This window comes from Ascidiella aspersa, chromosome 8 (assembly GCF_963924565.1).
Source record: "Ascidiella aspersa chromosome 8, kaAscAspe10.2, whole genome shotgun sequence".
Lineage (NCBI taxonomy): Eukaryota > Metazoa > Chordata > Ascidiacea > Phlebobranchia > Ascidiidae > Ascidiella > Ascidiella aspersa.
The window spans coordinates 1,256,098-1,283,202 of record NC_139454.1 but is presented as its reverse complement, the minus strand read 5'-3'; the positions used below and the strand labels follow the sequence as shown (position 1 = coordinate 1,283,202).

The window sequence follows — 27,105 nt, the reverse complement described above, 5'->3', positions numbered from 1 at the left end:
GGAATCACCACAAAGACCCAGGCCCCACCCATCTTTTGATTCGTGGATTGTAGATTGGTCGCAATTAAACTGAGATTACTTTGACAATACATTGACACAATAAAATCATATCAACGCGTCTCTTTTAGACTTGTGCTGGATATCTCGCGAACATAAAAGGGCATTTAAAGTTCTACCGGGGTTGTTTAGGTTGATTATGAACATACATAGACTGATTTAAACCAGTGCTGCTTCACCTGGGTCAATTTGGGTACCACGGGTTAAGCCACAGCAGCGGTTATTTCTCTTGTTGATGAAATATCTATTTTCTTCGATCAGTTGTTTAATGCGAGGCTCAAACTTGCCTGTTGTTTTCTTGCTTTTATTTGAATGAATTTCTTGGTGGTTTATTCTACCTGAATTTTATGCACGTGTATTTGTCGTAATTAAAATTCCATTTTGATGAAGAGATTTGCAAATGTTAGTTTTAATTTTTTAATTAGTTTTCCTCGGGGAATTAACACTTGTAGCAGCTATGTAAGACACACCAGCATCGATAAGCAAACAAACCTAATTAAATCTTGACCCGACACTTAACGGCTTGGCTTGGGACGCCCAGGCGAGTAGCAGCTCAGTATATAAACAGGCGAGTTAAAGACGCGTTAAGGAAGTTGTCATCAAAAATGACCGGAGTAATATGCAGGGCGTATATCTAACTGCTCAATTTATTTTTTTTAATGATCTCTTTGAATGATGATTAACTTGGTAAAAAATGTCACCACATAGACCGATGTAAAACGTAAAATGCATAATATAAGCGGCTATTCAATGAAATACGCTCGCCCATGTGTGTTAACAACTGTGATCTAGCCCAGGGTGGTCCAAACTGCATCGCGGTCCACAATATTTCTTGCCTATTCTTTGCGAGCCACATAAAGTAGGCTAAATTATCCAGGAGCGGATCAACGCGGGGCATGAAATGTTTAATGATGACGTCACAAAGTAACATTGAAAGACATTAGCTCCAGAAACTTGCTTCTGTCGTCAAACTTGTGCGCAAATCAAATCGAATGTTATGAGACTGGGGAAAATGGTGCGAAAATATTGCGTATTTCACAAAATTTCTAATTTAGAAGACTGCCTTTTATAAGCGTAGAATGTTCGCGGAAACTGTGCGCGCATCTTACTAAAATTTTAAAATAGATGTTGCATACTACACAATCGCTAAATTACAAAGACGTTATTGTTTCGCGCAAAAAGGTTTAATTAACCAGATCTATTTGGCTGAAATTGCAACTTGGAAACGCCCTAACGTCACAGTGAAAACCTCTAAAACAATACTTTCTAGCAGCGCGATATATTTTATCGTAGGCCATATTTACTTTAAAACGCAAATATAACGTACAAGTTCGCAGAACAGCATTTCAGAAAGTTCCATTTATGACGTACGGCGACGACTTTTCTCAAACCAGTCTAACACTTACCATAATTAGGCGTTCTTGCCAACCCCTGGATCCGAATTTGGTGAGCGATAGGAAACTGTTATATTTAAGGTATAACCGGGAAAGTGTGATCATAACCAAACAATTGCAGTGTTCGTTAGTTCGTTGTTCGTTGGTACTGTTCGTTGGTCACTTAGATTTCTTTGAAAAAACTCTCAAAGGTACGTTATGCAATAATGCAATGGTACTTGGCGGGCCACGAAAAATGGTGTCGCGGGTCACATGTGGCCCGCGGGTCTGGGTTCGGAGCACCCTGATCTAGCCCTTCTGAAGCTGCTTTTTGACCAACGATTACGGCTTACTTATCATTAGTACACCGAAAAGCCATTGCAGACTCACCGAATCTGTCGATCTATGATTGTTTCTAGACTCGCTCTCTCTGAGGCTGTGTAGCTCAGTTGGTAGAGCGACGGTCCTCGTATGACCGGAGGTCATGAGTTTGAATCTTACTGCAGAATAGTTGTTTTTCTAGCCTGCCCTGCCTGTATTACTGAACGACAGATGCGGCGAGTCTGCGATGGCCTTCTGTATATAAGCGAATAATAAAGGGGGTCGCAAAGGGTTGTCTGGGGGGTCACCGTGTAGTTTTTGATAAAAAAAAATTCATGAGAAATAAGCAATATGAACCAAAAGTTTAGCAGTATAGAAGGAGCAAAAGCAACCGCCAGTCTAACATCTGTCTTTGTGTGGCTTTTGCTGCAGTGAACCTGTCGCGTTTATGACATCATCATTACAAAATTCGGTCCAAAAACGATACCTAATTTAACTGCTGTGTCCGGCGGTTTTTTAATTATTAGGACAGTAAGCTTTCTGTTCTAATTTGGCCGAATTTATTTGAAACATTGTGGGATGAAGTAAAACCACGGGCTCAAGAGGCCTCCAAAATTGTTTATACCAACTTTAACAACGTAAATCAAGAATTTTTCGCGCTTCGCGCAATTTTGATGCGTATTTCCACAATATTTTTGTGCAGCATAAAAGCGTCAGGTGAAGTATAGGGCGCTTTAGTTTCAAATTTAAATTAAGGCCAACTTACAATAAAAATTGTGCTAGGTTTACGATAGGTTACAGGCAATTTTCTACTTGTCAGGGGTATCATAACTTTTTACATAGCCTTTCTGAAACATCAGCAGAATTCCGGTAATAACATTTTGGTGTTACAGTTTTGGCAAAAGGAAATAGAATTTACATAAAGCTTTATTATTGGACTACCGTTAATGGCTAACCGTTTTGTAAATTTGTTAGGTATTTTGGCTGTTCACTAAGAAAAGCACCTCCACTTAAAACAACTGTTAAACAAGCTACTGGGTTAATCAAAAAAAAATTGTCCTATTCATTCACAAACTGCACAAAAACTGTAGGCTAAGGAGCTTCTTTGAAATGGTCGTTCAGCCAACACAGGCCTGGTTTATAGCATTAGGTTAGATTAAACTTTGTTTTTGCTTAAGAGAATTGTGTATCTCGGACTTGGACAAACGTAGCAAATAGTAATTGGTGTTTTTTCAGCTGTAGTTCGCAACTATCCCATATTTTGATGACATGATAGGTCGGACGATCTATTTCATATTTATTTCAATATGGCGTCTATTGAGTAACCGTTTTCAAACAACGATAGGAAATTTGTTGTTTTGTACTACAAATATATATTTTTTTAAATATGTGAATAAACCAAAAAAAAAAAAATTTGTTCCACCTGTTGTCCGTAAAACATTAAAACAAGTGACTGACCACGCCAAGACACTACTGGGATATTGTAAACAACAATATGGCGTTTATATCAATGTATTAAAAATAGGTCAAAATTTCTCCTTTTTTAGGTGAAAAAAATCGCCTTGTTTTTAACCCAGGCAAAAAATCAACAATTAGCGAAGCAGTTTATTCGAAAAAGACAAAATAAAACGGGGGTTGTAGATCTTCAACCGTTGTGAGCGAACTCCTTTAGGTCGGAATGGTTCGGTCCGATGACTGCAGCGCAAGTGTACGAAGGTTGGGCGAGATATCTGCAAAGTTAAGTTGGCAGCGAGCCATAAAAAAGCACTTAAAATGAAATACTGGGAAAACTAATCTGAAATAGGGTAAAATATTGCGTAAATTTCATGTTAATCTGTAGAAGTCTTGAAATTTGTGCCAAAATAGTATTTGCCCAATATGACAACTAGATCGCAATTGTTGAACACGTGGATGTTTAATGTTCATCTTTCATAAAGTGACGTAATAATGCCGCAATTCTGCAACCAAGTTTGCCGCCAAAAACAAACAAAGGAATATTTGACGCTCTTCCGCTTTGTTTAACAAAAAAATTGTTTCACTTAAGGCGAATCCTTTGTTTACATTGCATACGTAACAATGATACGCCATAAAGAACCCGAAAAGTCATTCAACAATCGCATAACAATGGACTAAATGACGTCACAATCTCTTCGAGCGACCTCGAAGTCACTGACCTTGAAGCTACCTCTACGAGTTGCTCTTTAGTGACATCTAGCAGTCGATCGCGGTGTTTCTGTCTAATGACGTCATTCAACCCGGTTGTGAATAGGGGAAGTCCCCTGGAAAACGGTGAGAGAGGGGAATCGACCTTAAAAAAAAAAAAAAATTAATAAATAAGTTGAATTATTTGGGTTCGGGTGAATTTTAAAATACTACAAAGCTCTAAAACCTGCATAAGCTGAAAAAATCAAATTGCTTCTAATTATGTTTGAGTTGAAATTTAAGAGCCTTTTTACAAATTTTTACCGAGGGTTAGTAAGTTACAAAGCGCAAATCATTTAGATGGGACAACTAAAATACAAAAATTAGTTAAGCAATGTAAGCTAAAAAAATATTTACATTGAAATTTGGTTTTTCGAAAGTTGTTAACTTTAAAATGAATTGTAAAATAGCTTGAAATAAATGTCAAAGCCAAAAAGGTCGAGTAGATTGAAATCATCTTAAGAAAGGCGTTCGATGCGAAATTTATCATAATAACTGATGGTGATACAAGATGTATCTTTATCAAGATCATGTCGTTTTACTCGATCTTTTTAGTTTCTCAATATCAAGCTACATTACATTTCTATAGCCAACTATCAATGCGTTGTAAACGATTAAGTTAAACACAACTTCACCAGGGTCAGGTGGAAACAGGAATCCCCTCAACCGAGAGGCGACTTCTCGAAAACTTGGCTGCATTCCAAACAGGTATGTTCGATAATATTAAATAAAAAATATTTTTCTTCATGCAAAATTTTTTCAGCATTTCTAGTCATGATTTGCAATTTAACTTGTATTATAATGACGTTAACCGAAGATGATACAAGTTCGTATCGAAACGTCTAAATCAAGATGATGTCGATCTACTCGACCTTTTTGGCTTTGAAATTGATTATCAAGCTACATTACTGATGCGTGCATATCACCTCATACAAACTTTCGTCGCAAACTCACGGTTTGGAAGACTGCCAGCTTCGCTTCACTGATTTCCCGTGCGTCGTAGTTTCCTTCCCGTGCCCACTCAACCGAATCGTGGAAGCGCTCTAGGCTCCTGACGTTGTTGGGGTCTCGGTATGTAAAGAAGCGGAACACCCCGTCGTCACCCTGCTTGGCCCCACCCCCGTACGCGCCCCCCATTTCCCTGGGGTGAGGGGAAAACTGGGGTTAATATTGCGACGTGGAAAAAAACGGGGCTTCAGGTGTTTAAAGAACGGGCTACATTTATATGTTCGTGCTTTTATTTACGGATCATAAGGTTTTGGTTTTAGGAAGACGAAAAGTTAATAAACAAGGTTTGGATAAAGCTGGGGAATTAAAATGGATAACATTTGGAAACGTTCACAAAATGCTTCCTACTTCTGTATTGGCTTGATCATTATTTTACGTCTAACTACAAACTACAGCCATTGTCTTAAAATTTATTCGAAATCGTTCAAAATAATATCTACTTCTGTATGGGCTTTAACATTCATTCTACGTCTAACTATAACCCAAAGTTGTACAAAAATTTTGAAAAACAGTTACTTATCTTTTATAAACATTGCAAAAAAAGAAAAAACTTACTACGTTTTCCAGGCAATTTTTTTTAAATTGACTGAGATCCATTTTCTCAGATAACATTTGGTGAAAAACTAGAAAATTTGAGGTAAAAAAGTTAACAAAACTAATGTTATTTCAGTTTAAGGTGAATTATTTCGCCTAATCTATCCACAACAAAGCACCTTATCTCCCGGTGAAGGTATTTGGCCGACATCAACCTTGCGAGCACTCTCAGTGCAGGGGCGTCCCCGTGCGCGTATGGCGCCCCCGTGCGGATGCCCAGCGATACGAAGTTGACCGCTAGAGGGAGCGAGTGGTGGCATCTGGAAGAAAAGGGTTTCAATATTGTTCACAAAACTAGGACTTAATGGAGGGTTTAGCGACTGGAAAGACACAATGGTGATTAGAACAACCTAGTTCCTTAATTTCAATGAATAAATACACAAAGTTACCAACACAAAATAAATATAAAACTTAACTTACACCGCAACAAAAGTAGGTTTTTACAGAAACACGGTCATGTCTGGAATGAAGCCACTAGGAGCAGTGCTTAATAAAATAAACTACCTACTCTGCGAACCTAGCTTTTCACAAATCCGTCTTATTTATTTCCTCGTATATGTCTGTAGACTCTAAACATATTTGCCTCCCCCACCCCAAACCTAACGTTTTGGTAAAACACAAAAAAGGTCATAATTACCTGGTTAACAATTGAAAGACTGCTGCAAACCACATTGATCATATTATGTTAGCCCACAATGTATTTGTTTTGTTGTTTCAACAAAATTATTTTTCAAGACTTTTTTTTTAAATCGATATGTTTTTTCTTGACACAATTTAAAAGCTGTTTCATCGAAATACAAGAAAAAAGAATTGTTAAACCCCAAAAACAAACTCTGAAAGCAAAAATTGGTCCCAACACATTTATAGGCAAGTAAACACATCCCACTATGACGTCACTGCTAACAACAAAGTCCCACTCTAAGCTTAAAAAATTGGAATTTTATTTATTTCTAATAAAAATATACATTGATTGAAGGTTCAGTTAAAATCGTAAAGTAAAAAATTATCTGTTTATTTGTTTCTGTCTTTTTATAAATAAACAAACAAAGTAAAAAACAGCCGATGAACGAGCAGTGTTGAGAAACCCTGGCATTTTTATCCCAATTTTTCACATTTTTTCGCCAATTCAAACTTGATACAAACTTTTCTCACTTCAACTTTCCCGCCATCCTTGATTCGAATTCGTTCCACTTGACTAACGACTGAATGCCGCCACTGGGTGCAGCACAGAGCTCTCCACTCGACATGAAGTTGTCTGGGAACATAGAAGTGTTAGAAGACCAAGAGTTGGGGGTTGTGGGTTCGAATCTCAGCGCTTCCAGTACGTTATTGCGGGTTTCACAACATAAGAGCGGAATATAAGATCCATGAAGACGAGTTGGTAATCAATTGTAAAAATCTTTCTTTTCATCAAACAAATGCAATTTAATTACCTTTGCTATAAATTAATCAACTTGAATGTCGTTTTGAAATAAATTTAAGTTGTTTAAACCCGCACCCAGCGATTGTCCCACAATAGTTACACAATTATAAATGTGACGTAATCACATAATAACGTAAAAAAATGACGCATTCACGTAACAACCTAAAAAATACGTCATGGCGTAATAACTTACAAAAGTGACGTCACAACGTCATAACCTAACAAGTGACGTCATTAAGTAACAATCTAAAAAAAAGTTACGTCACGAAGTAGCAACTCACTGCAATAAGTTTCCTGTTTCTTTCCCTTCGGCAAATCTTCGATCAAACCGTTCACTAACGTCACAAATGACGTCATGGCGTCCGGTGTGGCGTGGAGCGCGAAGCGTGGAGTTTCGGTGACGTCATTGCACAGAAGGTGACGTGCGATGTGACGTAATTTCTCGGCGACGTCGCTTATATGATCCGGGGATTCGGCGATAGAGTTGATGAAGTTGACTTGAGTGAGTCCTGGAAGAAAAATAAATTTATAATTTGCTTAAAAATTAAAAACTTAAAACTCTAGTTTCTTGTGAAACTAATTACAGATTCGCTGTTAATCTAATTTGTCGAAGCTTGTGATTTAAACCGAGTTCCGATCTATTTTTGTTAAAACCAAACTTGTTTTTTGTTGTTTCAGCATCGCACACAAGCCACTTAATAAGGCCTGGAAAAATTTACTAAATATAAAACAACTGGAAGTTCCAGGTTGGAAAACTTTTGTCGAAACGAGAAAAAAATACGAACCTGAAAACATTTCGTTGTATCCGGCAGAGGGCGCCAGGTGCTTGGCTGCACTCCGCATCGCGAACACGTGACCATTAAACGACACGCTATTGGTCAGATCCTGGGCGCTCTGGCCAATCAGGGTCTTCAATCGCTCCAAGTCGTCAAACACAACCCTGGAAAAATATACGACACAAAAGCAGGTAGAATTACGTCACAAAAGCAGGTATGATTACGTCACAAAAGCAGATAGAATTACGTCACAAAAGCAGGTAGAATTACGTCACAAAAGCAGGTAGGATTACGTCACAAACAACCATAAACAGCGTCACAAAGCGTGGCCAACCTACGCCATAATGGCATTAGAACGAAGTGAACTCACTGGTTGATAATCTCGCGCCACAAATCCAACATTTCCACTCCGTTGCGATCCAAACAATGAGAGTGGAGGTGAATCCCCGTCTCTGACGTCATCGGGTCCTCGAGTCCACACTGTGACGTCACAGTTGCACTTAGGCCGCCGGTGAATCGTTCTTCGCGCTGCGACATTGTGACGTAATCAGTAGATCTTGTTCCCATTCTGGTGAAGTAAACAAAAAAGATGACGTCAGTGACTCACTTGGTGATGATGTCACCGATTACTTGATAATGACGTCAGTGACTTACTTGATGATGACGTCAGCGACTTACTTGGTGATGACGTCAGCGAATATGGGCAAGTAAGGCTTGAGTTCTTCACTGAGTTGGTTGGCGGGAAACATCGCGTCGAAGTAAGCCACCCCATTGGTCGGTTGGCAGCACGTGACCAGCAGTGGGGCGCCATCTTGAAACAACAACGTCACAATGTCGATTTATATCGCTTTGTGACGCAACAAGGTCATGAGTTCGATTCTCACCACAGGCTAGTTCGTAATAAGCGTAGTCGGGTGATAAATGTAAAAGGATTTTCCGTCATTCTAATCTTCTGTGATCTTCTATAACATGAATTTTTTTACAAATAAAAAACATTACACTCCGCATTTTAATTTCGCTGCTTACATGATTTTTAATGGTCAATCTTAGTCGTCAATAGAAATCTCGAACATTTCGCCGCGTATCGCAAACCTGAGTGACGTAATGTGACGTCATAGTTCTGTTGCTGACGTGGAATATCGGTGACGCAAAGGGTCGGCAGGCAACTGACGTCATCAACTTGTTGTTGCGCAAACGACAGTTCCTCCCCCTGCAAATAATAAGTTCTATCTTTAAAAATGTTACTGCCACGGTTAACACAATAATAAATTTACAATTTGATTACTACAAAACCTTTCTAAACAGAATTTAAGCTGGGCTTAAAACACTTACAAATTAATCGAAGACAAGTTACAGCTTTTCCTTAAGCTCGATCTCGTCATATTTTTTATGGGTTAGATGCGAAATGGGTTAGTTTGCATATTTTCAGGGTTAGTACAGTATGGCAGAAAGCTGGCGACTTGGCGACTATGTCGGCCGAAGAGTCAGGCGGAAAACCGAAGAAATTGGTCCAAAAAAAAAAAAACTAAAAAAAAAGATCAATTTTCCAAACGAACGTGTGCTTGTTCTACGCATATTCAATATTTTTGGCGGTTCGGACCCCCCCTTTTCGTAAGTGACATTATCGTTTTGTGTTCGTTTTTGTCAGAGTTTTACTCACCGTCCGAAGCTGCGTGTTTTTAAATGTAATTGGGTCTCGCGTCTTAAGCTAATGCGAAACCAAAATCAAACGCAAAACGCCGTTTTTCGTCTTTTGTTTGGTCGACCGTAAACGCTAGATAGTTTTTCTCTTTCGCCTTTCGTTATTCGTTCGGGTTGGCTGATTAGCAAGTGTGTGTTAGACAATTAATAATATTAGTCAAGCGGTTTCCGCTTTTTTCTCTCTGAAAACGTCGAGTTAGACGGTGCTGATGTTTCTCGCTGTTTGTTGTCTGCGTTATTATCAGATATTGGTGAAAGCACCCGATCCGTTAGAAATCAGTGCATTTCTAAGCAAAAAGGTCTACGACAATCAGGGCATCCAATGGCAGAAAAGTCTAGACTTTTAGACCTTGAGGTCCTGGCAATGCACTGATTTGGACCTTTAGGTAAACTCCCGGCGAAGATAAATTAAATATATTCATTAAAAGTTCAGAAAAGATAACAAAAAATATGAGATAGGATTAATAACACTTGACCCACCTAAACCCTAACGCTAACCCGAATCCTAACCCAAATAATGTGCGTTATTTTAATAATTCTTTAAATGCTGGGGGAAAAAGCCCAAACTCGGATGGTTTCTCATCCATTGTATTTAAGATTATTACGTCACAAATTGAGGTATTGGGGCCTGAAGCGTTATAATTATTAAATTATCGCACATTATTTGGGTTAGGGCGCTGGTTAGCGTTTGGGTTTGGTTGGGTCAAGTATTGTTAAACTTAATCTTCTTATGCACATTTGTTAATGCAAATTAGTGCATTGTCCAAGACCTCAAAGTCTAAAAGTCGGTCTTTTTGATCCTTTGAATGCACTGATTGTCGTAGACCTTTTTGCTTAGAACTGCACTGATTTCTGACGGATGGGGTGGTGAAAGACTGGGGTCGGCAACCTACTGTAGCGGGCCCGTCGCCTCTTTGACAAACTATACACGAGTCCATTTCAAATACTTTGACTATTTTAACTACGTAAGTGCGAAAAATTTTCGTGCTTCGTGCGAATCATCTCACTATACGTCCGGTTTGCTAAAGTTTTGATGCTGTATTTTGAACTAGATCAGCGCTTCTTTACCGTTGCGCCGTGGAAAGCTGCAAAGTGCGTCGCAAACCGAAAACGTATTCAAAAATATTTGACATATAACATTTTTTAATTTCGGCAATGTAATAAAAACTTGCAAGAAATTTAACAGAAATGCCGTTATACCAAAAAAAAAAAATCGCGCTCGCTTCGCTCGCCAGTTGCGCCCAAACTTAAAACGGTTATCAAACGCTGAACTAGATTAACTAACTATTAAAGTTATACAGTTTCTTCAAAGTGGTTTCATATGTCGCGCTAATCGAAAAAAAACACCCGGGAGAAACGATCTCCGTTTAGTATTGCAGATGGCGAAAGACGTGCTTGTAATTGTAGCGTAGTCCCGTACATGGATCTACCAAAAATCAATCACACATATTTCACGGTCTTGGTTTAGTTTTTCGCCTAAAGGTAACGATTGCACACTAAGCGGGCAGCTGGCGCCTGGCAGGATTGTCAACAACGCACGTGTTCGCTTTCCGTCTAAATGTCCGCTTTTGCTGGACGTTAATTGGCTGTTTCGGATGTTTTTTTTTCTTGTTTGTGACGTCACTACCATCGCTATTTTATGACATCATTAACGTCAGACGAAAAAACAACGGGGAATTCCCTAAGTTGAAAATTCAGACCCCCCTTTTCGAATTTCTGGATACTCCCCTGGACACAGGTATGCCATTTGCATGGGCATAGCGACTAGCGAGGATGTACTAGTAACTAGGCCATGCTGTTCCATTTAGGGCTTAAACTATATTTTTGGCTGTTTTAATAACGTAAACTCAAAAATTTTTCGCGCGACCTTCGGCTTCGTTTAGCTATGACTGTGTCTCTGAAGCATATCTACAGCTAACAGATATTATTCATACTATGGCATGTTGCACTTGCTGTGTGACTCTAAACACACCGTTATTTTTTTATTAAAAATTTCTCCCAGTTCAAAAAAAAAAAATTCTCGCTTTTAACTTTTGGATGATTCACTTATTTCTTAATAGTCTTGTTCATCGCCTAAACATGGCAAGGTTGATACATTCCTTTGACGAACACATCATTTAAGTTTGGGGCACGACCAAAAAACCAAAGAATTTAGGCCAAAAATGCTTGTCACCAGAAGGCTGGCAAGATTCTGCCAGCCTGGGTTAGTATAGGTGGCTTGGAAGTGATAGTTGGACGTTGTAAGTAGCGCTATTTACCAGCCTTACACTTACCTGGGTTTCTTACGTTTCGATACTAATTACATTTAGTTTTTATTTTCACGATCAAACCAGCAAAACAGATTAAATCGTCGCATGTTCATTAATAGTTTCCTTAACTTGGTTCTGTAAACAAAAACAGATATGGGCCGAAAATTTCCAGCCTTAATTTATAACTTTAATAAATTCTCTACAGCCATTATGTTCTCTCAAAAGGGAAAGCACCTTACAACGAGTACTCCATCTAGTGGTAATTGATGACGTCATACCTGTTTGAAGACTTCTTTCCTCTCGTGTGGGTCAAGGTCACTTGTTCGACCTTCAAGTTTGCGCAGTTCTTGTTCGTCCGACTTTCGCTTGAAATCTTGGTCAGGTGACATGGTGAGCTCGAGACGGTGATTGTTGTTCTGTGACAAAACAACAAAAGAATACGTCATAAGTTAATAAAGGTTTATATAAGTTTTGGACAATACTGGTTGGAGGTTGTAGTTAGACGTAGAATGTATGTCAAAGCCCATACAGAAGTAGGAAGAATTTTGTGATCGTTTTGAAATAAATCTTAACATAATGACTGGAGGTCGTAATTTCCAATAATTCTTCATTTATTTTTAACATCTGATAAAAAATGTTGCTTTTTGCGGTGTAGAACACATGTGTCAAACATGAAGCTTGAATCTACACGTAAAAAGTGTTTATGAAAAGCAAATTACGTAGGTCATGTTTATTTTTTCGTTGACGCTGAAAGTAAAATACACAAAGTATGACAAGAAACAAACTGATGCGCGATACGGCCGGAGCAGCGATGGGTCGAATAGACCTTCCAGTCAGCTGCACGGACAACAAATCACATTTATAATAACAAAACTTGGTTTGAATAAAAAAAAAAAATTAAAAAGGTAATTACCGTGAAATATTGCTCGCATTTTCGTTTCAGAAACTCGGGGTCGTCGTCGATCTTTTTGCGGAATTTCGCGACAATTTGATCAACTTTCAGCGACTCTGTTGGGTCGACGCCATGTTGCCAGGTCGGCATCAGATTCTGTGGGAAATCCAAGCTCGAATCACCGCGGAATTAAAATATTTGGCTTGATGTTTAAAGCAGGGCTGCGGGGTCGGTTAAACATAACCAGAGTCTGATCCCGGCGCAAAAATTGAAGCCGAGTTTGACTCCGGCCAAAAAAATGCACCCGAGGCCAAATGTGCGATTTTGTCGAGTCCCGGGTCCAGCCCTGACTCTACAGCCTGTATCCCGCCAATTTACGAAACCAAAATGCGGTGGATATTTAGCAATCCACTTATAGGGGTGTCATATAACTCATCCACACACAATATGAGGTTAGAAAATATCCACAATATGCTATTACACATTTACAATATCAGTTTCCAAATTAAATAGTTCGCATGCGCACGTCGGACCCGGGTAGTTTTACGAAGTCTTACTCGAGTCCCGAGTCCACAGCCCTGGTTTAAAATACGGTTTCGACGCAAAAAAATAATTACGCTGAATTAAATTAAAGGTGGTCACCTCCAGTATTTTTCAAAATTTTCATCCTAAGAAAATATTTCCCAGAACGATTCACAAACTTGGTGAATGATTAAAACGAAATAAAACGATACCAAAATAACAGATTCCACATATCTTGTTGTTGTTGTATTTAATTTTACAAACTTTATATCGAAGTATTTTAATTATTTTTCCGGACTCACGAATCCCATCCCGAGCCCGAAACGACTGCTCTGGTGTTTCTGCTGCAATTCAACTTGGTGGAGAATCGCGTCGACGCGATCACGTGGAAAACCGTCCCTGTGACGTCATAATAGCATCATAGTTCACAAAAGGTAGAGAGAATATAGAAGCGGTTTAGTTTGTACAAGTTTAGGATATAAACAAAAACAATGTTTGTTTGTCGTTTCTTTTTGTTTTACAAATTAAAATATTTTTTTTATAAATTTTCCAAGTGTTATTTTTTCCTTGTGGTGGTACTAGTAAGTAGTACGTCCTAATTAATTGTTATTTATCCCCCCAAACCGGAAAAAGAGGGACTGCGTTTGAGTAAGGTGACACAGGAAAACTAATCCTACTCGAATAATTGTAATGTTTTAAAAATAGATTTCTTTCTTTCTTTATAAAATAGATTTATTTTCAAAAATGGATTTTTTTTCATTTTAATTTTTTCCGTTCGTTTTAAACAATTTTTTTGTTTTATGGTGTAATTTTTATGGACTTTTTCATTTAGGTTTTTCTTTTGTTTTAAACAGAATTTTTTTAAATGGATTCTTTTTGTCATATTTGGCAGCATCTGCAAACACATGATTTTACGATTATTTACCGGGATTTTATTTTCACCGCAACTTACTTTGCAGCTTGTCGGGTTGTTTCCTCGATTAAATCCCTCACTTTCCCGACGTCAGAGGTCGCTAGAGCTTGCAAGCCGATGCTGAACACTGCTTCCCTCTGGTGGCCGTGGTAACCTGTCCAATTCGAGCAAAATAAGCGGGAAATTAAAGCTGGGTCATGTTTGCAACAAGTGTTAGTATTTTAGTTGCTTATGTAATAATATATTTTTGTGAAGCAAATTGTTAAAACCTACGTTTTTAGAAAAATTTGGGGAAAACATTTAATAAAAGTGTTATGACGAAAAAGTTAATTATTTCAATACAAACATAAAGTTAAAAACAAAATCCTAAACTTGGTAAAACGAAAATCAGTTTGTTTGGATGTTATACCACAAATATAATTCACTCTTATCAGAATCATCAGTTTCTTATTTCAAATAAAGTTTTCTGCTTAGTTTGATCTTAATCAATTAATGTGAAAACAGAATCGTTTGTTTTTCACCATTCGCATTCAGACAGATTTAAAAAAAATCTGTATAAATTCAAACAAGCTTGCATATTGTTTTAATTGGTTTACAACAGGGGGAACTAAACTAAGGCCTGTGTGCCAGATCCACTCAAATAGTTAATTAATCGGGCCCATGGTATATTTTCTTAACAAAGGGGAGTGCATGTGCAATAATGTGGATGCAATTCAAAGTAAATTTCGATAAACTTTTAAATGGCACGACAATGCAGCTTACTAAGGCTCACCGCAGTTTTTATTGCGATGTTGTTTAAATATCGTTCGTTTAACGATAACCAACTTGTTTGACACAAAGTTTACCTCAGGCCCGCGATTCTAAACCCTAACAGTTAACCAATCCTTGTGGAAAACTTGACTGACCTATGGTTTACAGTTAACAAGAGCAGCAATATGTTACTGAGACTAAATATGTAAAAAAACGCAAAAAAAAACGCAAACAAAATTGAAAAAAAAAACGCAAAAAAAAACAAAAAAAAATTAAAAAAAAAAACGCACGAAAAAAAAAAAATTTAGTTGACATAAACCATTTGAAAATAGTAACCCAAAACGCGAATAGTGGGCCGCTATACTGTTCGGCGTTCACGGTGGGTTGTATCCGACCATCGCTGGGTGGATACAATTTGTTTTTTTGTCAAGCTTAATTATACCGCTTAACGAATGCATTATGAATAACTATGTATTAAAAACTGTAACAAGCCGGTTTAGGTGTGCACTGTAGAGTAGAGTTTAAAATTTCATGGAAATTTCATTTAAATTGCACCCGACAACATTTCAACTGTACTTTATCTTTATCAAGGAAATATTCCGTGGACCAGATTAGGTGGATAAGAGTTAACCCCTGCAGCGATGTGTTACCTGTCTGGGGTGAATAGTTGGAGCCGAGGCCGGATTCAATAAGCCTGTATAACTTGTCGTAGAGTTTAAAATTTCATTAAAGTCCACTTTAAATTGCATCCCACAACATTTTTCAACTGAACTTAATCTTCATATATTGAAGTTGAAAAGATGAAAAATGACGCGGGACAACTTATTGACCCGGTGGGCCTGGGTTAGAGTTACTACCAATAATGATCTGTTACCTGCCTGGGGTGAATAGTTGGAGCCGAGGCCGGATTCGATGAGTGATTTGTAGAAAGGTGATGAAGGTCCGTCCATTAGGAGAGCGCACACGATGCTCGAAGTAAACACCTCTTCTACATCCGACACCCTGGCAAGCACAATGTGGTGATTTCCATTTTAATCACGTTTTTTTAACGCGTTAAGATTTAGTACACCACTAAAATAAATATTGCTTAACAGAGATGCAAAGCGGGCAATTTTGATTAAGTATATAGACACATTAAACTGTATTAAACGCAAATATTCGAGGCAAAATGAGTAAAATGGTTTCCAACTAAAAAAATGTTAAAAATTTGCTATTTTAAAATAATTTCAGAAAAACGTAAAAGTTTAGGCACTAGGAGAAATAAGTAATACTCTCTAATGCTCAAAATAATATTTTCTCATTTTAATTGTAAAATTATATTTACAGAATTAGCAGAGCTTTTAGCGGGACAACAAGGCCAGATGTAAGCTACCCATTTTTTTCTTTTAGGCAGGATGCCAGTATCTTGACAACTTTCCGGTGACAAACATTTGGCCTAAATTATTCTGTTTTTTTGGCTGCGCTCCTAAATTTAAATGAAGCGTTCGCCTAAAGAATGTATCAACCTTGCTATGTTTAGGCGGCAAACAAGGCTATTAATAAGTTAATTAATTAAGAGAAACGTCGCCTTAGGCGCAAAATTTGTTGTGATATAAACAAATATTATGAGGGGCATGCTCAAGTACAACAGGGGGCCTTTCAAGTACAACAGGGGGCCTTGGGGTGCACGTGTCTGCTTTTCTTACTCTAGCAGTGTTACGGCACATAAATAATAGATTAACACTGCTAGAGATTAAGCCATGGTACAGCGATAAATGTTGTAAAACTCACTCTGGAAGCAGACAGCTGACAGCGAATGATGTTTGTTTATCTGGGTTCGAAGCCAGTTCGTCGTGTGGACATCCCACTTCAACCGAGCGCTGAAACAAAAGAAAACCTGACATAAATAACACCCAAGAACTATGTCGAGCTTCTGTGGTCTTGCTATAATTAGCTCCAGTTGTTAACCTGTTAAATTTTACGCTAGAAATAGTTGTGTTGGATCACAAACCATGAGCGGAACACGCAATTTAATTCGGTATTTATGAAACAGGGGTGTCCAACACGCTTGCCATTAATGAAACATGGCACGCAAGCCCCAAAAATACAGCCAATTGTCAAAAAAGCTAAATTTGTTATACAGACAATTGTAATTGTTTATTCACAATACAAAACAATCCCAGCAATTACGACAACAAACAATTACTTCTGATATTATAATATTATACTGTTTTTATTTTTTGTATAAAAGCGCTTTTAATATTAGAAAAAAAAAATAGTTGCTAAACTTTGGCACGGGAAGAAGTTATTAGATAAAAATTGGCACGCCGGTATGTTTGAGTTGGACACCCTTGTTATAAGACTTTAATGCGCAAATCATTTTTCTAAAATCCAAGGACTTTTAAAGATCGCAAGACTTTGTGGCAGCCCTGTACAGACGTTGTAAGCTTAAAACCAAACTCACCGGCTTGTTCCACTTTTTCTGCAGCGGAACTTTTGTTTGTGGTTCGATCGCTTCGAACCTCGACATCACTTGTGAGTCAATCTGCTCAAGATGGCCCTCCAGTGGTAGATCACCGTACGTGAAAAAACTAAAACAAAACTGGTGGCGCTTGGATCGTAAAAATAGTGTAACGTTTAAAACAACGTGAAAAATTTGTAAAATTCTTCACAAAAACACGATTTTTTTGTACAAAGTGATAGAAATATGTTCTAATAATTTGGTGAGCTATATGCCTGTTTATTCCAAAGAGGCTTAAATTTGTAACATTTGCTACCAGGCGTAATATAAATCATCCTACATTTTTTAATTTGTTTAAATATATATATGTTTATTATGTTTTTTCTTTAACGATCCAACAACCTATCCAAGCCGTCTTAAGTTGTACTATGAGCGTTTAACGCATTTCACTCTGAAGAAGGCGGCTTAAAAATGTCGCAAAACGCTAGATAACCAATAAAATTACAGAGGAACTATTTTTGAATATTACTTAAAATATGAAAATATTTTTTTAAATTTAAGTGCTTATCCAGTAAATAAACAAACAAATTAAAAAGTGTAATAGTGCAGTCTACATTGTAATAATAATGTCACAAAACATTATAAACTGGTGTAATGTATTTCATACTTCCGTAAATGTTTAGAGTCCAAAAACGACAAAGGAATTGCATAAAATAGTTAAACAGTTAGCTTTCAAAGCTAAAGCCACAAAAATGGTAACCGTGAATTTACAATTTTTTTTTTAAGTGTTTACTACACATCTGCAGCCTTACAGAGTCACACATGTTTTGATGAAATAAATTCTTCCAAAAAAAAAAAAAAAATGAAATAAAAATGACAAGTTTTCGACATTTGGGTTAAAAACGCACACGTTGGATCCAATACAAAACAATGTCACTAATATTGGGAAAAATAAAATATTTATGAAATATTAACGTAAAAGTGCAATGTTTTATAAGTTTACCGCCCAACTTTAGATAAACGTTACAAAGCGCGGGTACATTTTATTGGTAATCTATTCTTTTTTAATAATTTTTTTGTGCCTTAGCCAAGCAGTCTGCATTCTGTGGCAGGTGCACACACGCTATTTTTTTAAATCAATTTGTGTGCACACCTGTACTGGCATATTGTGCACTTAAATTGTGTAGGATTTTCAACCTAAATAATAAAACATAGTTGCACATGCACAATTTCTGGACACCCAAAATCTCGGCGTGAAGTGCCATGAAATGTAGACTGGCTAAGGTTTCATGAAACATCTAATAATCATCATTTACCAGCCAACCACCACCATCTGTTTCCATGTCGCAAAATCCCTTATATAATTAACATTAGTTTGTAGAAACAATTAACAAATCACCAATTAAAAGTTACAAGCACCCGGCCAGTAAGGATGGGTTAAGCCACAGCAGCGGTTGTTTCTCTTGTTTGATGAAATATCAACTATTTGCTTCGATCAGTTGTTTAATGCGAGGCTCAAACTTGCCTGTTTTTTCTTGCTTTTATTTGAATACATTTCTTCGTGTTTTATTCTGTCTGGATTTTATGCACGTGTATTTGTCGTAATTAATATTTCATATTGATGAAGAGATTTGCAAATGTTAATTTTAATTTTTTAATTAGTTTTCCTCGGGGAATTAACACTTGTAGCAGCTATGTAAGACACACCAGCATCGATAAGCAAACAAACCTAATTAAATCTTGACCCGACACTTCACGGCTTGGCTTGGGACGCCCAGGCGAGTAGCAGCTCAGTATATAAACAAACCAGTGAAAGACGCTCGCCTTAATTCTCCTGCAGCGCCGTTTCTATTAAGGAAGTAAGGGTTTGCACCAAATTTAAAGCCTAAAAGTTACCAACTATGACAAGCCAAGAATACGTTGGTGTTTGTACAAGCAAGTAGTTGTAAAACGTTGCCATCAAAATGACGGATAAGTAATATGCAGGGCGTATTGGCGCACTAGAAGCGGCATCAGACAAACAACTACGATTCCAGACACCGATCCAAACTACGTCACAGCACTTGTATTTGCTTCGCTCAGAGGTTCTTAACCAGGTGGGGATTCCCCAATGGGGGGATTTTGATTTTTTAGTGGTTTTCATGTTTTAAGAGATCGTCAATGGTGTAAGTATAGTATATTAAAACAGCAGTAGCGACACTAGTGGAAGTCACGTGATTTCACGCTTGACCGGGGCAAGTCACTTTTAGAAATAATGGCTGGCGGAGATACGAAAACTTGTATTCTTCGACGATAAACAGGACTTTAAGGACATATGGTATAAATTTATTACTTATATTTAGTGAATATACCACTATACACACCTAATAAATGTTTTTTTAATGTCGAATAATGGGTCAGTTGAGATGACCGCTCAGTCAGCCACCTTATACAACACTTAATGTCAGAAATAACCGTTTATTAAAAAACTTGAAACAAGCTTGAAGTGAATGTGTTAAGGTTACTTTATATAACATACTGTCACAAATTAGAATCTAACCACGTAACTTTTCCTTGTGCGTTAAACTTTGTGATGTTGTTTACAATTTGCCTTTGTGTTACGTCATAATGCCCCAAAAGTGGCGTGATGTTTACCGGTTAAAACTGGTTATTCTACATTAAACGTGGCTGTGAAAACATGTGTTTTTGAGTGCTTCAGAAATCTAACTGCAGGGTAACACTTCTGGGTATTCAGACTGGAAAAAACGTCGAAGTATTTCTCTAAATAACGCGCACAATATTTGTGTTCGTGACAACTGGGGGCTCGTCCGGGAAATACTTCTCTTCAGATTTTTCAGCACCAACAGACGAAGATTGTTAGCCATGGAAAAGTTAGCAGAAGCTGGTAAACTCATGGGCCTAACTGGCGAAAATTTACTTAAGTGGGTGAACGAACAGCAAGCGATTGAGCGCGAGGAACGGAAAGAGAAACGTGACTTAGAGGCTGAGGCTAAACGAAATGAAGAACTAAAAATGGCTGAAGCCAACAAGATAGAGGAACTGAGAATTGCTGAAGCCAACAAGATAGAGGAACTGAGAATTGCTGAAGCCAACAGGCTAGAGGAACTGAGAATTGCTGAAGCCAACAGGCTAGAAGAAAAGAAAATGGCTGACGCTCAGGCGGAGCGTGAATTTCAACTAGAAATGAAAAGATTGGAGTTACAACTAGCCGAAGCAAACAACGCTAAGGATGTAGCAGCAGTAAGTAAGGCTAAAGCTCCAAAGTTACCACCGTTCGTTGACGGAAAAGATGAATTGGATAGCTACTTACTGAGGTATGAAAGATTTGCTGCTAGTAGTAATTGGGACAAGCGCGAGTGGGCCACATCTCTTAGTGCTTTGTTATCAGGTAGAGCGCTAGACGTGTATTCTCGATTGTCAGATATTGAAGCAATTGATTATAATGTGCTAAAGCAGACATTGTTAAATAGATATGACCTCACAGAGGAGGGTTATCGCTCAAAATTCCGTTCTGCGAAACCCAAGTCGGATGAAAGCTCTACGCAATTCATCGTGCGCTTACAAAATTACCTGCAAAAATGGGTTGAAATGTCTGGTTTCTCTACTGAATGGAAGGAAGTTCGCGATTTGTTTATAAAAGAACAGTTTATAAAATCGTGCTCTAAGGAACTATCAGTTTACTTGCGTGAACAGGCGCCGAAATCGTTGGAGTTGCTAGCCACGGTAGCGGATCAATTTCTCACTGCACATGGGAAAAACTTGTCAATTTCGGCTAGCAGAAATTTACCGCAAGCTGACCAGCAGGGTTATGACGTATGCTTTAATTGTAAACAACATGGGCATATGGCGAGAGAGTGTCCACGGTTGAAAGGGGATTCCCGTAATTTAAGGAAATGTTTTATTTGTGACAAGACTGGGCATTTGGCGAGAGACTGCAGATCACGTGTGGCGCCGTCACGGCCAGTTAAGCAGAGCGGAGGAGCTGGTTCAACCTCTCTGGATAATATTGGCAAATCAACTTCAGAAGGAGACATACAGCCGTTTGTGACGCCACAAGAAAAACCCGTGGAAGTCGGGCCGCTACCAGTGCGTAAAGGACTTGTGGGAGATCATATGGTTGACACTTTGCGTGATACGGGCTGTACTGGAGTTGTGGTTAAACGGAAATTTGTCAAGGACGGTCAACTGACAGGGCACAGTGGTTTTGTTACGTTGTTGGACTCGAGTACGGTTAAGGCAGACGTGGCTCGAATTCACATCGATTCGCCATACTTTAAAGGAGATGTGGACGCGTTGTGCTTGCCAGACGCCTTGCACGATTTGATAATAGGAAACGTACCGGGTGCCAGGGACCCTGACGATCCCTATCCAATGTGGAACGAAGGTTGTGCCGCAAAGACTCGTTCACAGAAAGCACAGCGGGAACGCAAACCATTAAAAGTGCCAAGTTGTGAAGAGTGGTCTGATATTGATAAGGCCGGGTTCGAGGCCGCACAAAACGACGACACAACTTTGCAAGCCTTGAAAGAAATGGATGAAGAAAGGGTCAAAGGTGAACAGGTTACTGTGTTTGGAATGGATGAAGGGTTACTGTATAGGAATTATCAGCACCCAAAAGTTAATGGTGGAAGGTGGATCCGGCAGCTGGTTGTACCAAGTAGCTTGCGCCGGAAAATAATGGAGCTCGCTCACGACGCCATGATGGGAGGACACATGGGCATTAAAAAGACGGCTGATAAAATCCTTTCCGATTTTTATTGGCCCGGTCTCAAGGATGACGTCAAGCGGTTTTGTAGGTCGTGTGACATATGCCAACGGACAGTGAGCAAAGGTAACGTTCCGAGGGTGCCGATGGAAAAGATGCCCCTGATTGATGTACCTTTCAAACGTGTGGCAGTTGATTTGATTGGTCCAATCTACCCAACGAGTGAGGACGGTCACCGCTATATACTTACTCTAGTGGACTATGCGACTCGCTATCCAGAAGCGGTTCCATTGAAATCGATCACAACCGAAGCGGTGGCGGAAGCTTTAGTTGATATGTACAGTCGCCTCGGAATACCCGATGAGATTTTAAGCGACTTGGGAACTCAGTTCGTATCGGACTGCATGAAGGAGGTGGAAAGACTGTTAAGAATACGTCATTTGACAACGACTCCGTATCACCCGATGTGTAACGGGCTGGTGGAAAAGTTTAATGGAACATTGAAGAGAATGCTTAGGCGCCTGTGCTGCGACCAACCTAAGCAGTGGCATCGATACATAAACGCGCTGTTATTTGCTTACCGTGAGGTGCCGCAAGAATCTACAGGTTTTGCGCCGTTTGAATTGCTGTATGGGAGGACTGTCCGTGGACCCATGTCTATTCTGAAGGAATTGTGGACGAACGCGTCAACGGAACCCAATGTGCGAAGCAGTTACAGGTATGTTTTTGACTTAAAGCAGCGTATGGAGGACACACTGAAAATTGCTCGGACGGAGCTGGAAAAATCACACGAGCGGTATAAAAAGTATTTTGACAAAAAATCAAAGTTCAGAAGTTTGGAAGAAGGCGACAAGGCTCTCGTTTTGTTGCCGACGGATAACAACAAACTGCTTATGCAGTGGAAGGGTCCATTTGTTGTGCAAAAGAGGACCGGACTTGGCGACTACGTGCTGGATGTTGGGGGAAAAGGGAAGACGTTTCACATTAATTTGTTGAAGCAATATATCGCGCGAATTGACGACCCAACTGATAAGCCGAAAAATGTTGATGCGTGTTCGGCGACACTGACGGATGAAGTAGAAAATGATGACGATTTACTGGAGCTGTGTTCATTTTCCGAGAAAGGGACTCTGAACGACGTGAGTTACGGCAAAAACTTGACGGACACTCAGGTATCAGAGGCAGCTGCACTGGCTAAGAATTACAGCAGTGTGTTTAGCGACGTACCTGGCAACATGAACTTCGTTCAGCACGAAGTAAAGTTAACGGATGAACGACCAGTTCGTTCCAAGCCTTACGCCGTCCCATACAAGTTACGCTACAGTTTAAAGAAGGACATGGACGAAATGCTACGGTTGGGCATAATTAGGCGATCCGATTCAGCATATGACTCTTCAGTGGTAGTTGTAGCGAAGAAAGATGGGACTAACAGAATTTGTATAGACTATCGGAAGTTAAACAAAGTGACAATATTTGACCCAGAGCCGATGACGACAGTAACGGATGTTTTTCAAAAACTTGGAGGTGATCGCTTCTTTACAAAAATCGATTTGACGAAGGGTTACTGGCAGGTTCCTGTTGCAAAGGATGATATAAAAAAGACCGCGTTTGTGACCACCGAAGGAAGTTTTGAGTTTCTTAAAATGCCGTTCGGTATGATGAACTCCAGTGCCACATTTGTTCGGGCTATGAGGATTTTGCTGCAAGGACTTAATAACGTGGAAAGTTATATTGATGACATTATCGTCCACTCTACGACGTGGGAGGAGCACATGACTGTTCTAGACACCTTATTTCAGCGACTTCGTGACGCAGGTGTTACAATTAAGCCATCGAAGTGCGTGGTTGGTACAGATAACGTCGATTTTCTGAGGCACAGCATTAACCAGGGCGTTATCGGACTCCAGAATGACAATGTCCAAAAGATTAAAATGGCGCAAAGACCATCAACTAAGAAAGAAGTTAGATCGTTTCTCGGGCTTACCGGATACTACCGGGATTTTATACCACAGTATGCAGCGGTTGCTTCTCCATTGACCGACCTGACAAAAAAGGGTCAACCGAATGTGGTGAACTGGGGAGGTGCGCAGGAGGCCGCATTCCGTTCACTGAAGGGCAGTCTTTTAAACGACCCTATACTTCATTTGCCTGACATCACTAAACCATTTGTATTGCGCACTGATGCGTCCGACAACGGACTAGGTGCTGTGCTGATGCAAGAACACGATGGGAAGTGTTTTCCAGTTAGCTATGCTAGCAAGAAGTTGAACCACGCTGAGAAGAACTACTCCACCATCGAGAAGGAGTGTCTTGCCATTGTTTGGGCAATACGGAAGTTCAGAATATACCTGTATGGTGCTGGCTTTGTCCTTCAGACAGACCACCAACCATTGGTGTATTTGGAAAGCGCGAAATTTGCAAATGATCGCGTTATGAGATGGGCAATGTTCCTGCAAAATTATCGTATTAAATACGAGTGTATTAAGGGTGTGGATAACGTTGGCGCAGACTTTATGAGTCGCCTACGCTGAATACTGTAACTGTGTACTATATATCGTGCGTGATGTGCTTTGTTGTTTTCGTTTCGCAGTGTTTTTCGTTGTGTTCTAATTTGTTAACTGTTGACAGAAATTTGGATAATTTCTCTTGAATTGGGGGTGATGTCACAAATTAGAATCTAACCACGTAACTTTTCCTTGTGCGTTAAACTTTGTGATGTTGTTTACAATTTGCCTTTGTGTTACGTCATAATGCCCCAAAAGTGGCGTGATGTTTACCGGTTAAAACTGGTTATTCTACATTAAACGTGGCTGTGAAAACATGTGTTTTTGAGTGCTTCAGAAATCTAACTGCAGGGTAACACTTCTGGGTATTCAGACTGGAAAAAACGTCGAAGTATTTCTCTAAATAACGCGCACAATATTTGTGTTCGTGACACATACCAAGGCATAGCACTTTATTGTAATACATGATCTAAAAGTATTACCAAAAATGTTTTAATGGGTCTTTTTTATTTTAAATATTGTTTTTGTATATTGAGAAATAACAATGTTTGTTTAATGACTTGTTAAGGCATTCCCAAATGATTATTTTCAAATGCATGCCAAACAATATGGAAAGTATTGTGTATTAGGACTGTATGTTTATTACTCTATAAACAATTTTTTGCAAATATATGCAGGCAGCCTTATAAATATTCAATATATATGGTAATTAACAACTGTGTTCCTGGTTGCAATTGGTCAAGAAAAACAGCAAAATGAGAAAACTTACACCCGTTCTATTTTTGCCATATGACGCTGGCCGCTAAAAAACATGCCCATACGCAAAATATTAAAAAGTTTATATGTCACGATTTGGCGTAACATTGTGGAGGCTTGAAATTATTTCCAAACCCCAACAATATCCTGGATCCGCCAATGCAATGCACAACCAGAGAAACTTTCCATCGTAGCCCAGTTTAAGAACGTCGGCTCCAATGGTTGCTGGCACAATATAACATTCCGTCACTTATTACTTTTACGTTACAGCGCCCTCCCAACCCTTGATCCACAACACAATAGTCCTTTTTAAACAGCTCAAGTGTGAACAAGGCGCTATGCATTTGTATTGACGCTAACCACGCCTGGAGTTATTCTACCTTGCACTTAGGTATCTCACAAACAGCCGCGGTTCTATGGATTTGTTTGGGTGGCCATGAATTTTTTTTCAGACGTTACGTCACCAAGTTACGTCACGGCGTGACGTTACTAAGTTACGTATAAACGTGACGTCACAAAGTTGCATCATACCGAGGCGCCATTGGGAAGTTACGACATAGTTCGTATTTTGCTAAAGTCTTACGTTGGAGAGATGTGGCTTTCGATAGAAAAGCTGCTTTACAAATATGTTGTCGATTCGCGCAAAGCGACAAAATGCTTTTATATCGTTTAAGTTGCCAGAACTTTGTCTAGATGGCGCGATTAGACGTATGACACCTGTTTGGCTAAAACCTTTTGAATAAAAAGTATTAAGATCTACCAGAATACTATTAAGCCTACAGATTATTTTTTTTGTATTTACTTAGTTAAAATAGACAAAAAAGTCATTTTGGTGGGAACATGGCCACGCCCCCCTCAATGGTTTCGCCCCTGTTTACAAAATGCTGCGTAAATGCAAGACGCGCATTACACGAATGCAACAATCCAGTCTTGTTTCAAAATGACATTTACTTTATATCATTGACTTCAAAAAGACGCAATTCCGATTTAAAATACGACCAACCCAAACCTGTCGTGCATTAAATGTCAGACAAACCCTTTTTCGCTCTGTATAAAAACAAACTATAAAATCGTCTGTAACTTCATGCGTCCAACAGTAGTCGCATTTGTAATTAAATTTTGCGATAAACTGAAATATTTTAGTGTTTTTTGAAATCGTCTTTATGTATGACTACTTTGGTTTGAATTGGCCTTTGTGAATAACAGGAAAATAAAATAGGCGGAAATACAGCTGGGGACATGGCCACGCTCCCTTGTATACGCCCATGTTTGTCGGTTAGGCCGAAGCGGTTCCGCTTCAATTTAAAGACGAGCGTTGGTTCCGTTAAACTTAAACAAAGCAGGACAGAGAGCTCGTTTATTTTGTTGGAAACTTAATATGGCCGCCATTATTCACTTGCTCGCGTGAGACAAGTTGCCAACGAAACGAGAAAGAAGGTTTGTGAGCGAACAAAGGACGCGAGAGTCTGCATCGCAAGGTTGTCTGTGTGACCCTTCGTACTTCGCCCAACATTTAGCACTTGTTGTTAAACCATTAGCGACTAGAAGTTTGTGAGTTTGATGGAAACCTTAAAATTTTGTTTAGAAAACAAGAATTAAGTTCGGTTCGAAATATTCTAAATTAATGCATTTTGATTAGTTTTAATCGGTTCTTAAATAAAGAGCAGTCGTTATGTTTGCCTTTCTGAAGGTTTTGTAAACTAAATTTGTTTACTATTTTCTTTGTAAAGTAACATGTCAGAAAATCACGTTAAAACTTGTATCATTTCATCAGTTTTTAAGCCGGTTTTGGCGCAAATTTTCATGGTGGACTTATTTTATGACGTCATTAATAACCGTTACTACTTGATAACAGAGAAGACTAGCGAATAATTAAACAATAATTCCGTTTTGCCTTGGCTTTGTTTATTGTATCTTTG

At 38.9% G+C, this 27,105-nt stretch overlaps 2 protein-coding genes across 2 annotated transcripts; one reads left to right on the top strand and one right to left on the bottom strand.

Moving 5' to 3' along the window:
- Positions 1–3,396: 3,396 nt before the first annotated feature.
- On the bottom strand, positions 3,397–18,564 carry LOC146134787 (presequence protease, mitochondrial-like). The gene is made up of 18 exons (XM_083395646.1): positions 18,538–18,564; positions 17,225–17,371; positions 16,552–16,640; positions 15,656–15,783; positions 14,071–14,185; positions 13,421–13,517; positions 12,618–12,752; positions 11,983–12,120; positions 8,847–8,964; positions 8,433–8,565; positions 8,125–8,322; positions 7,764–7,918; positions 7,260–7,487; positions 6,708–6,810; positions 5,675–5,815; positions 4,908–5,094; positions 3,926–4,059; positions 3,397–3,481 (listed from the first exon to the last, which is right to left on the bottom strand). Exons 1-18 carry the CDS (start codon positions 18,562–18,564, stop codon positions 3,397–3,399), a joined length of 2,358 nt encoding a protein of 785 aa, XP_083251772.1.
- A 1,190-nt stretch (positions 18,565–19,754) lies between these two features.
- Positions 19,755–24,852, top strand: LOC146134786 (uncharacterized). The gene is made up of 2 exons (XM_083395153.1): positions 19,755–21,206; positions 21,279–24,852. The coding sequence occupies exons 1-2, from the start codon at positions 20,084–20,086 to the stop codon at positions 24,455–24,457; spliced, it is 4,302 nt and encodes a 1,433-aa protein (XP_083251279.1). The 5' UTR covers positions 19,755–20,083; the 3' UTR covers positions 24,458–24,852.
- Positions 24,853–27,105: the final 2,253 nt, after the last annotated feature.